This window comes from Callorhinus ursinus, unplaced genomic scaffold (assembly GCF_003265705.2).
Source record: "Callorhinus ursinus isolate GAN/ISIS: 27379988/994484 unplaced genomic scaffold, GSC_fseal_2.0 scaffold37, whole genome shotgun sequence".
NCBI lineage: Eukaryota > Metazoa > Chordata > Mammalia > Carnivora > Otariidae > Callorhinus > Callorhinus ursinus.
In genome coordinates, this window is record NW_027397099.1 from 14,273,654 (window position 1) to 14,286,154 (window position 12,501).

Sequence of the window (12,501 nt, forward strand, 5' to 3'; positions counted from 1 at the left end):
TGGACTTTAAATACAAAGCTATCTGTGAAAACAGTGAATCCAAAAATGAAATAATACGCTTTTCTCATTCTGACTATGAATCGTGCCCGGGGCCCTGGCTATATGTCAATGCTGTGCTAGCGATGGAAGGCCCACCTTTCTGGAACACATCTCGTTCCTACAGAGCACATCCCTCATATTCATAAGTCTGGTGCAAACAAAAGAGCAGCCACTAAAACACGGATTTGGTTGGGCATTACTGCCGAATACGATCAAAGACAAAATTCTCTGATCACTTTTGTCTGATCATCTGTAGTACTCGAGTTACAGAAATAGTACTTGTACAGAATGTATTCATGTGCAAAATGGATCATTTATTTAGCACCAAAATCAAATTATAAAAACACTGGTTCCATCTTGAAACATGCATTTTAAAAATTCTAAGTTTGCAGGGAGACACCTGCACAATCTGGATTCCCAAATCCCTTTATAATTTCTAATGACAAAGACAACTGTCACTCATTGTGGGAAGTCAATGCGGGGACAACGACCCTTCGAACAGGGTGGCTTGCAGGGAACGACGCTTCTTACTCAGCCCCAGGTTTCCGCCTTGATCTCCAGGGAAGAGCTCTGTGCTTGCTGAAACAGATCCTCAGTAAATGGTCAGGAATCCTACAGGTAATAACGCTGCTGAATTTACTGAAGAGGAAAAACATTGTCAAGGTCTCCTGTCTACTTATATTTGCCACATAAAGCTTCTCAAATGGGGCCCTTCCTAACCAGCCACCCTAAAGTCCAACTTTCAGTGTAAGAAGGGCTGGTTAACACCCTTTAATAACTACTTTGCGATTCCAAATGACTCCCTGGCAGCTTTTCTAGGGAAGGAAGGAACTGCTGTGCAGGTGGCTCTGAAGATCTCCAGACAAAAGCCAGGCTTGGGTTAACCATTTCCCATCCAGGCTGACTGCAGAGATCTGTGATGCCCAGACCCCAAAGCCCTGATGACAGACAAGGAAAGCAATGCTTTCCCCTTAGTAAAAGCCTTGCCATTCATCTGCCTTCTCCTTTTTCTTCTTTATTATTGGCAACTGTCTTTGGAAATTGGGGTAACTCCCCACAGGCAGGGGACCCAAGTAAGGCCGGCATCCTGGGGGTGCTGTACTCTGAGCACCCACGAGGAAGATGGGGCAGTTAAACTCCAGAGAACATTTGTGAGCAGGCAGAGATGGCCCATTTGTACCTGTCCTTTGGAGCTAGTGAAACTGGACATCGGAGGCTGTCACACTCCCGGACACAAGGGATCCCAGTTCCAACTGTACTTTGATGCATATACTAACCATCCTTCTTTATGAAGGACTTTGGTGTCTCCCCGGCTGGGGGTTCACGGGGTAAGTAGGCCTGGGCTGTGGGTCAGCAGGGTGGGACAGTCTCATGTTTCTTATAGGCCAGGGACATCCTCCCGCACGTCCTTCCCCAACCAGATGGTACCACTTCCAGGACTGCTGCGGGAAATAAGTCATGACATGAGACATGGTTCTGGTCCTATACAAGGTCAATGAGGCTCCTATCAAGGATACACAGGGAGGTTCCCTCCAGTGGGAACACTTCTGTGTTCTTCTGGCCTTCAGTCGTCCATGTCAGTGAGTTTTCTCTTCTTATAGTTCTGAACGAGGCTGGAGGCTGTGATCTGAGAAGCCTGCCCCTTCTCCCAACACTGGAAGTCGTTCAGTCCTTTCTGTCCTGTTTGAAACAAGCCCCTCTCCATCTCGTCCAGCCTGGCCACCAGTGCTGAAGTGTCTTCATTGTAAGCGTTCTGGGAGGAGTCCATGATGCGGCGAAAACGTCCAATGAATGTCTGAAGGAGAAGGGAGTGAGAGAACTCAGATCCGTTCTTACCCCAGAACCTTTTCGTTTTAAAGATTTTATTTCTAAGTAATCTCTACACCAAGTTCAAGCGGGGCTCGCTCGATCTCACAACCCTGAGATCAAGAGTTGCACGCTCCACCGACTGAGCCAGCCAGGCGCACCATCCCTGAACATTTAGATGTCACAAAGGGAAAGACTTTGGTGTAGGACTCAGTCGGATGGAGGTCTGAGGCGCCTTTACCACTCCAGGAAGTTATTTCACGTCACCATGCCTTGATGTCCCCGTCTGTGAAATGGACTGTTAGGAAAATCCAAGGGGTTGTTAGGGAAACCAATGAAGGAACACATGTAGAGCACCTTGCAAATGGCTGGCAAGAGGAAGCTCCTTGAAAAGCATTACGCGTTATTGTTATTAGTGACAAAGGCCATAATAATGTACTGTGACACGTGCAGGTTTCAACAGAGAAGACTCCTGTTCTAACTGAACGCATTTTCTACTTTTTTCAGTCTGAGAGCAGGACAGAGACACATGTGATCTAGGGGTGTCATTCTATCCCATGGCTCCGAGACCAAGGCACGAGCCCTGGCTTCAGTTTCTTCCACTGCCTTGTGGCAATGTCACCTTATGTATAAGCAACTTTATAGGACTTCAAAGCAGTGATGGGAAAAGAAAACATGGAACTCACTAGCAAAGGGCAGTGTTCCAGTTCAAGAACGTGTCCTGGAGACATTGTAAGACAAATGGGTCTTTCTCATTTTTAGCTTTCTGCTCACAAGAGTTTCCTAAGCTCCAATGGTCTATAGTCTGTGTATTGGCTTCTTTATCTGAATGGAGAGCAATGAAATTTTTCTTAACTATCCACATTCAAAACAGCACCAGTGCACATTAGCCCAAATAAGCCTTGAGCCTGATGGAGGGCATGTGCACGGTCTGGGGAGAAAATGTGTCTTCAGCCACCAGTGCTTATAAAGCTAGAAATGAGGGAGTAAAACAGGTAGAAAAGGTGGTTTCTTCTCCTATTACATAATAAGTTAAAATAAGGTCATATCATAAAGGATGGTACTATGTGTATAACACTGTCTTGTCCATGAACCATAACAGTAATAGATACCATTTATGAAACAGCACAACATAATCTCACTGTGGTGCAATAATTTTGGCACTATTATATCTCCACTTAACAGGTGAAAAATTGAGAAGCCTAGAGAGGTCAAGTAGCTTGACCAAATGACACCATGAGTACACAGCAGAGCCATGTCTTAACCCCAGAGCAAGGGAGGGGAACAAGCAACATGCGCATTCCTGATAGGAGCCCTCAGGCCAGTCCCCGGGCTGGGCTGGTGCATTTGCTGCCTGTCCCCTGTGATCAACCATCATCCCTTTCTTATTTCTAGGACTTCCTGTTGGTCCCAACTCTAAACAAGCAAATATGAAGAGCCGCAGACCAATCATTTTTAAGTATGTATATAATCAGTAAACCCAGTCTAATTGTCGGCTGATGTGGAAAAACGAATAAACTAACTGTATAAATGATACACTTCCCTGGGGAATAGTGAAGCCTGCTGGCTGCCACACGGGCTCCTGGCGCACATGCAGGGCCCTAGGTTTTCAGGTCAATCACTTGCCTGCAGGAGAGACTGGGAAATGTCTGCATTCTCTGGACTGTCGAAATGCAGGAGCTGGGAGCCAAACCCATAGAAATGGGGCCCCAGCTTGTGGAGGTCCACCACATTGGCATCAGCACTGAACACCGTCCTCCAACCTTGTTGGTAGATCTTGGGAAGTTCCACAGAAAGGATCCGTCGCTTGTTGTCAAAAAGTCCCTTTGCCAGCCACAAGGGGAGTTCAAGCTTTGAGCCCTGCGTCAGACAAGAATACCGATTTTAACAATAAATCACATAGTAAATGTGTGCGGCAGAAAGGAAATACACAAGCCCTGGGCAAATATCAGTGGTGCCTATTCTCTCTGGGAGCAGGGCTATCACATGCAGAAGATCTGGTTGTGACCTGAAAAACTGAAGTTTTATGTCATGATGGAATGGTAAGAGAAATGGATTTATTCAAAAAAAGCATAGTACAGAACAAAAATGTGGTATAAAGGGAAAGTTTTCTAACTCACATAAATAAGAACTTCCAATTGCAGATACTTCAGAAATAAAATAAACATTTCTGCTTTCTTTGAATATTCAATATCTGTTCCTCATATACACTTATTGGGGGCCTACTATGTGCTAAGAAGTACCACCCTGGGTGCTGGGGGCTATAAGGAAAAACAGTATCAGCCTGAGCTCAGACCACAGCTCCTTTGTATCCTGCTTCAGATATGGCAGAAAAGATAAATCTCTCTATATTTTTAAAGTCTTAACAGAATTGGAAAATATTGTGAGGTAGCCACGACCAACCAGAAATTAAAAGAAATATCCAAAAAAATAAAAGTCAAACCTAACTAAGTTGAAAGAGGTAACAACAGCATAGAACTCTCACAGAGCAGAACTGTTGCAAAAGGTGGACTCAGCTTTGCAGTGTGTGTGAGCAGAGCTTTTAGCCAACCTCCCAGGGCCGGGGAGACAAATGTTGAGTTCAAGGCTGCTGAAGCAGCCAGAACATAAGGGACCAAAATTTGAAAAAAAAAGGATAGAGACAATTAAGTCCAATTTCTGTGCCAGATATCAAGAGTAATTAGGCACCAACTTTAAAATAAATTTTAAAAAATCAAATGGTAATTCCAGATCTGAGAAATCCAAGAATTCAAATTTAGGAACTCGATGCGGGGGAGGGGCACCTGGGTGGCTCAGCTGGTTAAGCATCCAACTCTTGATTTCGGCTCAGGTCACGATCTCAGAGCTCAGGTCATGATCTCAGGGTCGTGAGACTGAGCCCCCCATTGGGATTCTCCCTCTCCCTCTGCCCCTCCCCACTTAAAAAAAAAAAGAACTCAATAGATTAAGTCACATTTGACTGGAGGCTTACCAGATTTGACACAGATAGAGGGTCATGAATTGAAAAAAGGGTGAATAGAAAATATCCAACCGAAGCATAGAAAGAAAATACAGAAAAGAGCATGAGAAGTCGACTATGGAATATGGAATATGGAATATGGAATATGGAATATGGAAGGAAGGAAGGGAGGAAGGAAGGAAGGAAGGAAGGAAGGAAGGAAGGAAGGAAGGAAGGAAGAAAGAAAGAAAGAAAGAAAGAAAGAAAGAAAGAAAGAAAGAAAGAAGGAAAGAAAGAAGAAAAGGAGTCTAACCTGCATGTAATTTGAAGCCCAGAAAGAGAGGAGGAATAGATTGAAGCAAAGGAAGTATGTGAAAAGACAATGGCCATGGATTTTCCAAAATTAAAAAGAGATATCACATCATGGATTCTAGGAACATATGAACACCAAGTAGGAAAAATACTAATAAAACCACAACTCAGCATATCTTACTCAAATTGCTGGAAGATGAAGACCTAGAGAAAATCTCAGAAAGCACTGCTGGTGGGGGTGAGAACACATCTCCTTTACAAAAAGAGCTAAAAGAGTCAAAGCCAACCCCTCAACTGAAATGATGGAAGACACAAAACAATGAAAATGGAACAACATCTTTTATTTATTTATTTTTTAAAAGATTTTATTGATTTGAGAGAGAGAGAGAGAGCACAAGCAGAGGGAGTGGCAGTCAGAGGGAGAGGGAGAAGCAGACTCCCCGCTGAGCAGGGAGCCTGATGTGGGGCTCGATCCCAGGACCCCGGGATTATGACCTGAGACGAAGGCAGACGCTTAACCGACTGAGCCACCCAGGCGCCCTAGAATGACATCTTTTAAAAAGGCCTGAAATAACTGCAAATCTAAAATTCTATACCCAGTTAAAATATCCTTTAAAAGCAAAGGGGAAATAAAGGCATTTTCATACAGGAAATGTGCAGAAAGTTTTTTTTTTTTTAAAGATTTTATTTATTTGAGAGATAGAGAGCATGAGAGGGAAGAGGGTCAGAGGGAGAAGCAGATTCCCTGCTGAGCAGGGAGCCCGATGTGGGACTCGATCCCGGGACTCCAGGATCATGACCTGAGCCAAAGGCAGTCGCTTAACCAACTGAGCCACCCAGGCGCCCATGTGCAGAAAGTTAACAGAGCAAGCCCAAGACTGCCCTCCTTAGAAGGGCCTGCTTACAAGGTTGGTCCTTGGTGGGTGTCCTGGAACCTGGGTTTCAGGAGGGTTCCCACTATTCTCAGAACGGATACGAGTACCTCATTGCGCTTAACCAGTTTGCACAATGTGGTTTATGTTGAATACCTGCTTTTCTTCTGGGAGCCTGGACTCTTGGTATATGTTAGGTAGAGTGCCCTATGTAACTAGTTCTCAGTAAGACCTTGGGTACTGACTCTCTAATGAGCTTCCCTGGTACACTAATATTTCACACATGTTGTCATAATGCATTATTGGAGAAATTCAGTGCATCCTGTGTGACTCCACTGGGACAGGACTCTTGGAAGCTTGTGTCCAGCTTTCTGCAAACTTCATCCCACATACCCTTTCCCTTTGCTGATTTTACTCTGTATCCTTTTATTTTATTAAAATTTAAACATAAGAATGACTGTATGCTGAGTCCTTTGAGTTCTCTTAGTGAATCATCAAACCCGGGGTTGGTCTTGGGGATCCCTTGTACAGACAGAAATGGAGAATTTATCACCAGAAGACACAGAGTAAGGAAATCTTGAAGGGAGAATGAAAATGATCCCAGGAAGAAATAAGGAAATGCAGGACACAAAGTAAAAAGTAGGAAGGCAAAAGTAAACACAAATATATCAGTAATTACATTAAATGTAAACAAATTAAATACACCAATTGGAAAATTGCCTAACCGAATAAAAACAAAACCCAACTATATGCTGCTTAAAAGAGATATATCTTAAATATAAAGAAACAGAAAGGTTGAAAAATGCCATGCAAATAGTAGTCAAAGGAAAGGAGCATACTAGAGATAAAGGGGACATCTGACAATAACAAAGGGTCATAATATCCACAGGAAAAAGATAGGTATGTCTAAACTGACAGAAGTAAAAGGAGAAACAGATGAATCTATAATCATAGCAGGAGACTTTGGCATATCTCTTTAGATAAATAATAACCAAAAAAACCAGTAAAAATATAGAAGACCTCAATGAAACAAATAGCAAACTTGACCTAACTTACATTATTTAAAACACACAATGACTTCATAACACACATCTGCTCAAGTGCATATAGAATGGCTAAATGGATTTTATGCTGCAGTATAAAACAAGCCTTAACTTTCTTTTTTTTTTTAAGATTTTATTTATTCATCTTAGACACAGAGATACAGAGAGAGAGAGAGAGAGAGAGCATGAGCAGGGAGAGAGGCAGAGGGAGGGAGAAGCAGACTCTTCGCTGAGCCAGGAGCCCAATGTGGGGCTCGATCCCCGGACCCTGGGATCATGACCTGAGCCGAAGGCAGATGCTTAGCCATCTGAGCCACCCAGGCGCCCCACAAGCCTTAACTTTCAAATGACTGAAATCTTTCAGACTACATTCTCTGGCCATAGTGTAATGAATTAAACTAGAAATCAAAAATAAAAAAGATGAAGAGTGAAATCCCAACATGTTTGGAATTAAGCACTGGTCTTCTAAATAATGAGTCAAAGAAGAAATCACAATGGAAATGAGAAATTATTTTGAACTCACGGATATGAAAATAAAACATAACAAATCAAAACTTGTGGAATGCAGTTAAAGCTGTGCTCAGAGGAAATGTACAACTAAAAAATGCATAAAGGAAGGCTGAAAAATCAATGACCTGGGGGCCCATCTCAAAATGCATGGGCAGGATTGTGAGGGGTGGGAAACAATACAAAATTAAACCCAAAGAAAGTAGCAGGAAAGAACTAATTATAAGAACTTAATGGATTTAGAAAACAAAGGTACAAAGAAGAAAACTGACAGAGTTATAAGTTAGTTCTTTTAAAAGGCTAATAAAACAGATGAACATATAGGAGGGGGAAAAAAGAGAGAGAGAGAAGGAAACATACCAAAATAGATTCTTAATGACAGAGAACAAACTGAGGGTTGAGGGAGGGAGGTAGGTGGGGGGTGGGCTAGATGGGGGATGGGCATTAAGAAGGGCACTTGTTGTGATGAGCACCGGGTACTGTATGTAAGGGATGAACCACTGACTTCTACTCCTGAAACTCATATTGCACTGTGTCTTAACTAACTAGAATTTAAATAAAAATTTGAAGAAAAAAAGTAAAAGATTAATGCAATTGATAAACTAGCAACACTAATGAAAGGAGCATAATTTCTCCATATCAAGAATAAAAACCAAGACACCAATATAATCCTACAGATGTCAGAAAGATAGTAAAAGGGTATTTTGAACATTATACCATTACATTTGGAAATTTATATGAAATCGTCAAATTCCTAGGGGAGAAAACAAGGTACCAAGAGAAACACAGGAAGAAAAAGAAAATCTGAATAGTCCTACATCTACGAATGAAATTAAATATGTCATTAAAAACCTTCCTACACAAATCTCCCACACAGAAGAATTCCAAATAATTTATGTAGACACTCTGTCCTCAAAGAAATAGAGCATAACTCCCCATTCCTTATGTGAGGTGTGCATAATGACTCCCTCCCAAAGAGAACAGTATGGAAAGGTGGAAAAAAGTAACTTTTTTTGTTTGTTTGTTTGTGAGAGAGAGAGAGAGGTGGGGAGGGGCAGAGGGAGAGGGAGAGAATCTTAAGCAGGCTCCACTCCGAGCACAGAGCCCAACCCTGGGCTCAATCCCATGACCCTGAGATCATGATCTGAGCCGAAATCAAGAGTTGGATGCTTAACCAGCTGAGCCACCCAAGCGCCCTGGAAAAAAGTAACTTTATAGTGAAGAATCCTGACAAACACTACCTCAGCCAGGTGATGGAGGTTCCTATCAATGTGATAAGCCATGCCGACAGTATGCGTCCTTGATATGATGCCATAAAAATGGCACTTTACCTCTGTGATCTTCCTCAAAACAGGTTTTGACAGGTCACTGCAGTCTAACCATGCCGGAAACATCAGACAAATCCCAACTGAGGAACATTCCACAAATTATCTGACTAGCACTCCACAAAACTGTCATGGTCATTAAAAACAAGGAAAATCTTATAAACTGTCACAGCCAAGAGCAGCCTAAGGAGATGGGATACTAAATGCAATGGGGTGGCCTGGATGGAAACCCGGAACACAAAAAGGACATTTGGTAAAATGAAGGCAATATGAATAACGTGTGGGCAGCGCATCTCTGTTCAGCAGTGTGTACGAGAACAAAATCCTTATCTACTATAATGCAAAGCCTAGAAATAATGTCTTAATTTTTTAAGGCAAGAAAACAAGCTTAAGACTATTATTTAGAAACACAGAGGCGAATGCTAAAGAAACTATTTAAAAAGTCGACAGACCGGGTGGAGCAAGGAAAAGTGGGGGAAAGCAAGGCAGGGCCCACTATTTTTTGTTATACATTTGTTGGTACCATTTGACCTTTAAAACTTTGTATATGCAGGGGCGCCTGGGTGGCTCAGTCGTTAAGCGTGTACCTTAGGCTCAGGTCATGATCCCAGGGTCCTGGGATCGAGCCCCGCATCGGGCTCCCCGCTCAGCGGGAAGCCTTTCTCCCTCTCCCACTCCCCCTGCTTGTGTTCCCTCTCTCGCTGTGTCTCTCTCTGTCAAATAAATAAAGTCTTAAAAAAAAAACCTTTGTATATGCATTACTTTGATTAAAAACTAAAACACGCCAAACACACCCTTCCAAACAAAATGTAGGTTAAAAAGGAGGTAATAAAATAACCATGACGAGCCCGTTCCTGGAACCGACTTGCATGTGAAGTCCTACAGCTCCAGGCTCCAATCCCAAGCTCACCATTTGCAGTGGGATCCTGGGCAAGGTACACAACATTTCTGGGCTTCAGATTCCTAGTGTGTAACCCTATCTAACTATAGGGTCCTTGAAGGATTAAGGGGGTAACAGATGGGAAAATCCCTCCCCCACCCCATCCACGCCGGCACTAAAGCCCTCGGTAAACAGTTGCTGATACCGTCATCATTGCGCAGGAATGAATCTAGCAATTTGCGGTTCCCAGACGTATCAGAAGCCAAACAGGATCAGAACCCCGATCCTGAAGAGGTCAGTAGTAGCCAATCCTTAAGCCTTCGACACAGGGCGGGGCGGGTGGGGGCACTGTTCAATTTGGACAGCTTCAAAAATTAAATGAGACCACCTAGCATACATTTGGTTTCACACAGAAGGCGAAAGCTCAGAAAACACTTCAGCGCACTCATGTGTGCATACAGCCCAGGTTCCCCCTAAAACGACAAATCCCAAGGGGCAGTGTGTCTGGGGCGCGGCCGCGAGGCCCACCGGGAATTGTAGTCTTTTCAGGAGGAACTCGCGCCTAAAGGATTACCTGAGGGATCGCGTGGTCAGTCTCGGCCCCTCCGCTCCGCTCCAGGAAGAAAGCGCCAAGGCGAGGCATGGGGGTCTCTGTGCGCACCGGGAGCTTCTCGTGGGACATCAGGATGTCGTCCAAGGACAGAAAGTTTTCCTCAGGCCCCAGCGCACCCGACTCCACCCGGAAATAAGCCTCGGACATGGCAGCGGCGGCGGCTTGAACTTCTCCGCTTCCACTAGTGGGATGCCGGGAGTCCGGGATGTAAAAGCCTGAAAAAGCGGACGCAGCTCAGGATTGTGTAAAGTGTGGAGGTCGCTGCAGCCGCTCGGCTGGATTGAAATTTTTCCCGCTCCGGGGACGGGCCAGACTGGAGCAATCGATCCCGGAGGGTTTGCCCAGGCAGAAGCAATCGACAACCTGCGGCCTTGGTCCCACGTGATCAGGGGCGGGGCGCAGTACCCCACCCGCCCCGGGAAGATTTCTTCCGCGCAGTGTGAGCTCAGTGTGGGAGCCTTAAAAAGGAGCTGGAAATGCCCGTTGACGTTGCTGGATGCATTTGTACTAGATTGTTTATGTGGTCGTTTAAATGTTTACATGTAGTTAAAGACACTTTGCAACACATTTGGGGTCTTATAAAAGGGCATCATTGCGGCCTCCGTCTAAGGCTTGATCAAGTCACACCTATTTTCTACAAAACAAAACCAAACCTCCAGCACTAGCCCCAGAGAGTTATGGACTATTTGTAGTATTTTGGCATGGGAAAGGGACGGAGTAGGAGGAGAGAGGGGGAAAGCACTAGGCTATGTCTGGCTCACAAAGGTCCTGAGTTTACTTCAGAGCCTCCCAGTTCACCTTACCATCCGCTGGAAATCTCCTTTCGTGGCTCTTAATTTGAACCTTAAAAGAGGAAATCTGATTGGCCCAGTTTGTCTTTTTGAAGAAGGTCGTAACAGTCATATGTTGCCTGCCACCCTATAGATTGGATGGGTGCCTGTGTCAGGTGCAATTGCTTGTCTATTTGGGGGAAAGGGGTAGGGAAGGGATCATGGTTATGTGAAAATTAATAAAGATAAACCTCATTAAGATGGAGTCGGGAGATTCAGCAGGGGGAGCTCTCATGCCCTACCACTCTTTATCAATACAAATCCAACCGGGAGAGAAGGACTTTGCGCATGGATACAATTTTACTACCTTAGCAAGAGGAAGAAAGGTTTTCTTTCCTCCAAAGGTCCAGCCAATGAGAAACAGCCACAACTCAGCCAGTGAGAAGCCACTGTACTTTGAACTCCTGTTTTACTCCAGTGGACTTCTTGTTTATAACAGCTTCCCCAAGTGCCCCTCTCCTCCATAAATGAGCCAAGTCTCATGCGTTCTCTGGTCTTGTCTTTGGTTTTGCCATCGGTTGCTTGCACTGGATGGCCATTCTCTGCTATTTCCAAATAAACCTATTTTTGCTGGTAAAATAACTGGCAGTTTTATGTTTACAGTTACATGTTACCAGACTGGGGGGTGCTATTCAGTCACAGGTGTGGGCAGTGGCAGTGTTGAGAGATGTGCTGTAGAACTTCATACAGAAGGGCATTTTCTGGGGTTAGTAGAGCTATGAGCAAAGGGTTCATGGGAAGGGAGATGTGTATTAATCAGGCTTCTTATTCCCTGCTTTTTAAGATGTTGTGACATCTTGGGGCTTTAGGTCCCCCCCCCCCGCAGGAGCTGTCCCTCTTTGGGTGAGCTAATTCCTAGAGTAACAAACAACTTGTCTGTGAACACACTTTCCATTAACCAAGCAGTTAACACCCTATATCCCCAACCACTTCCTTTAACTCTCAGGTCCCCTGCCCTAAATCACCCCAGGGCTGAATACTGGACAGTGAGAACACCTTTTATAACCCAGAGTCCACTGACATTAATCAAAGTATCCCATCCTAAGCTCGCTTAAATTTGCCTACTCTGTCTCACCCATTTCTTCCCACAGAAACCACAATAGAGGCTCTGGGTCATGCTCTCTGCTCACTCCTTTTGCTTCCTTCCTGACCCTGGTACTTCCCTATGTGGCTTTGAATGGTACAATGTGCCCCCTTCTCTTGGGAAAGGTGAGCGGTAAAACTTATTTCAATGGCACTGACCACTCTGTCATTACTCAGTCACCCTTATGAATTAAATCCCAGTGTAATCAAGACAAGAGGCAGTGGGGGAATCAGGGCCAAATTGTGGAAAGAC

The 12,501-nt window shown here is 44.2% G+C and overlaps 1 protein-coding gene across 1 annotated transcript; it reads right to left on the reverse strand.

Annotated features, from left to right (window-relative positions):
• Positions 1–320: 320 nt before the first annotated feature.
• On the reverse strand, positions 321–10,637 carry GINS3 (GINS complex subunit 3). Its single transcript, XM_025889190.2, has 3 exons — positions 10,297–10,637; positions 3,472–3,705; positions 321–1,834 (listed from the first exon to the last, which is right to left on the reverse strand). The coding sequence occupies exons 1-3, from the start codon at positions 10,480–10,482 to the stop codon at positions 1,604–1,606; spliced, it is 651 nt and encodes a 216-aa protein (XP_025744975.1). The 5' UTR covers positions 10,483–10,637; the 3' UTR covers positions 321–1,603.
• Between the last annotated feature and the right edge of the window lie 1,864 nt (positions 10,638–12,501).

Excerpts from the sequence above, each read along its gene's own strand:
- GINS3 (XM_025889190.2), bottom strand. The coding sequence starts at position 10,482 with ATGTCCGAGGCTTATTTCCGGGTGGAGTCGGGTGCGCTGGGGCCTGAG. Across the intron at positions 3,706-10,296 it reads CTGACCACGCGATCCCTCAG|GGCTCAAAGCTTGAACTCCC; the intron begins GTAATCCTTTAG and ends TGTCTGACGCAG. Across the intron at positions 1,835-3,471 it reads TTTCCCAGTCTCTCCTGCAG|ACATTCATTGGACGTTTTCG; the intron begins GCAAGTGATTGA and ends CTTCTCCTTCAG.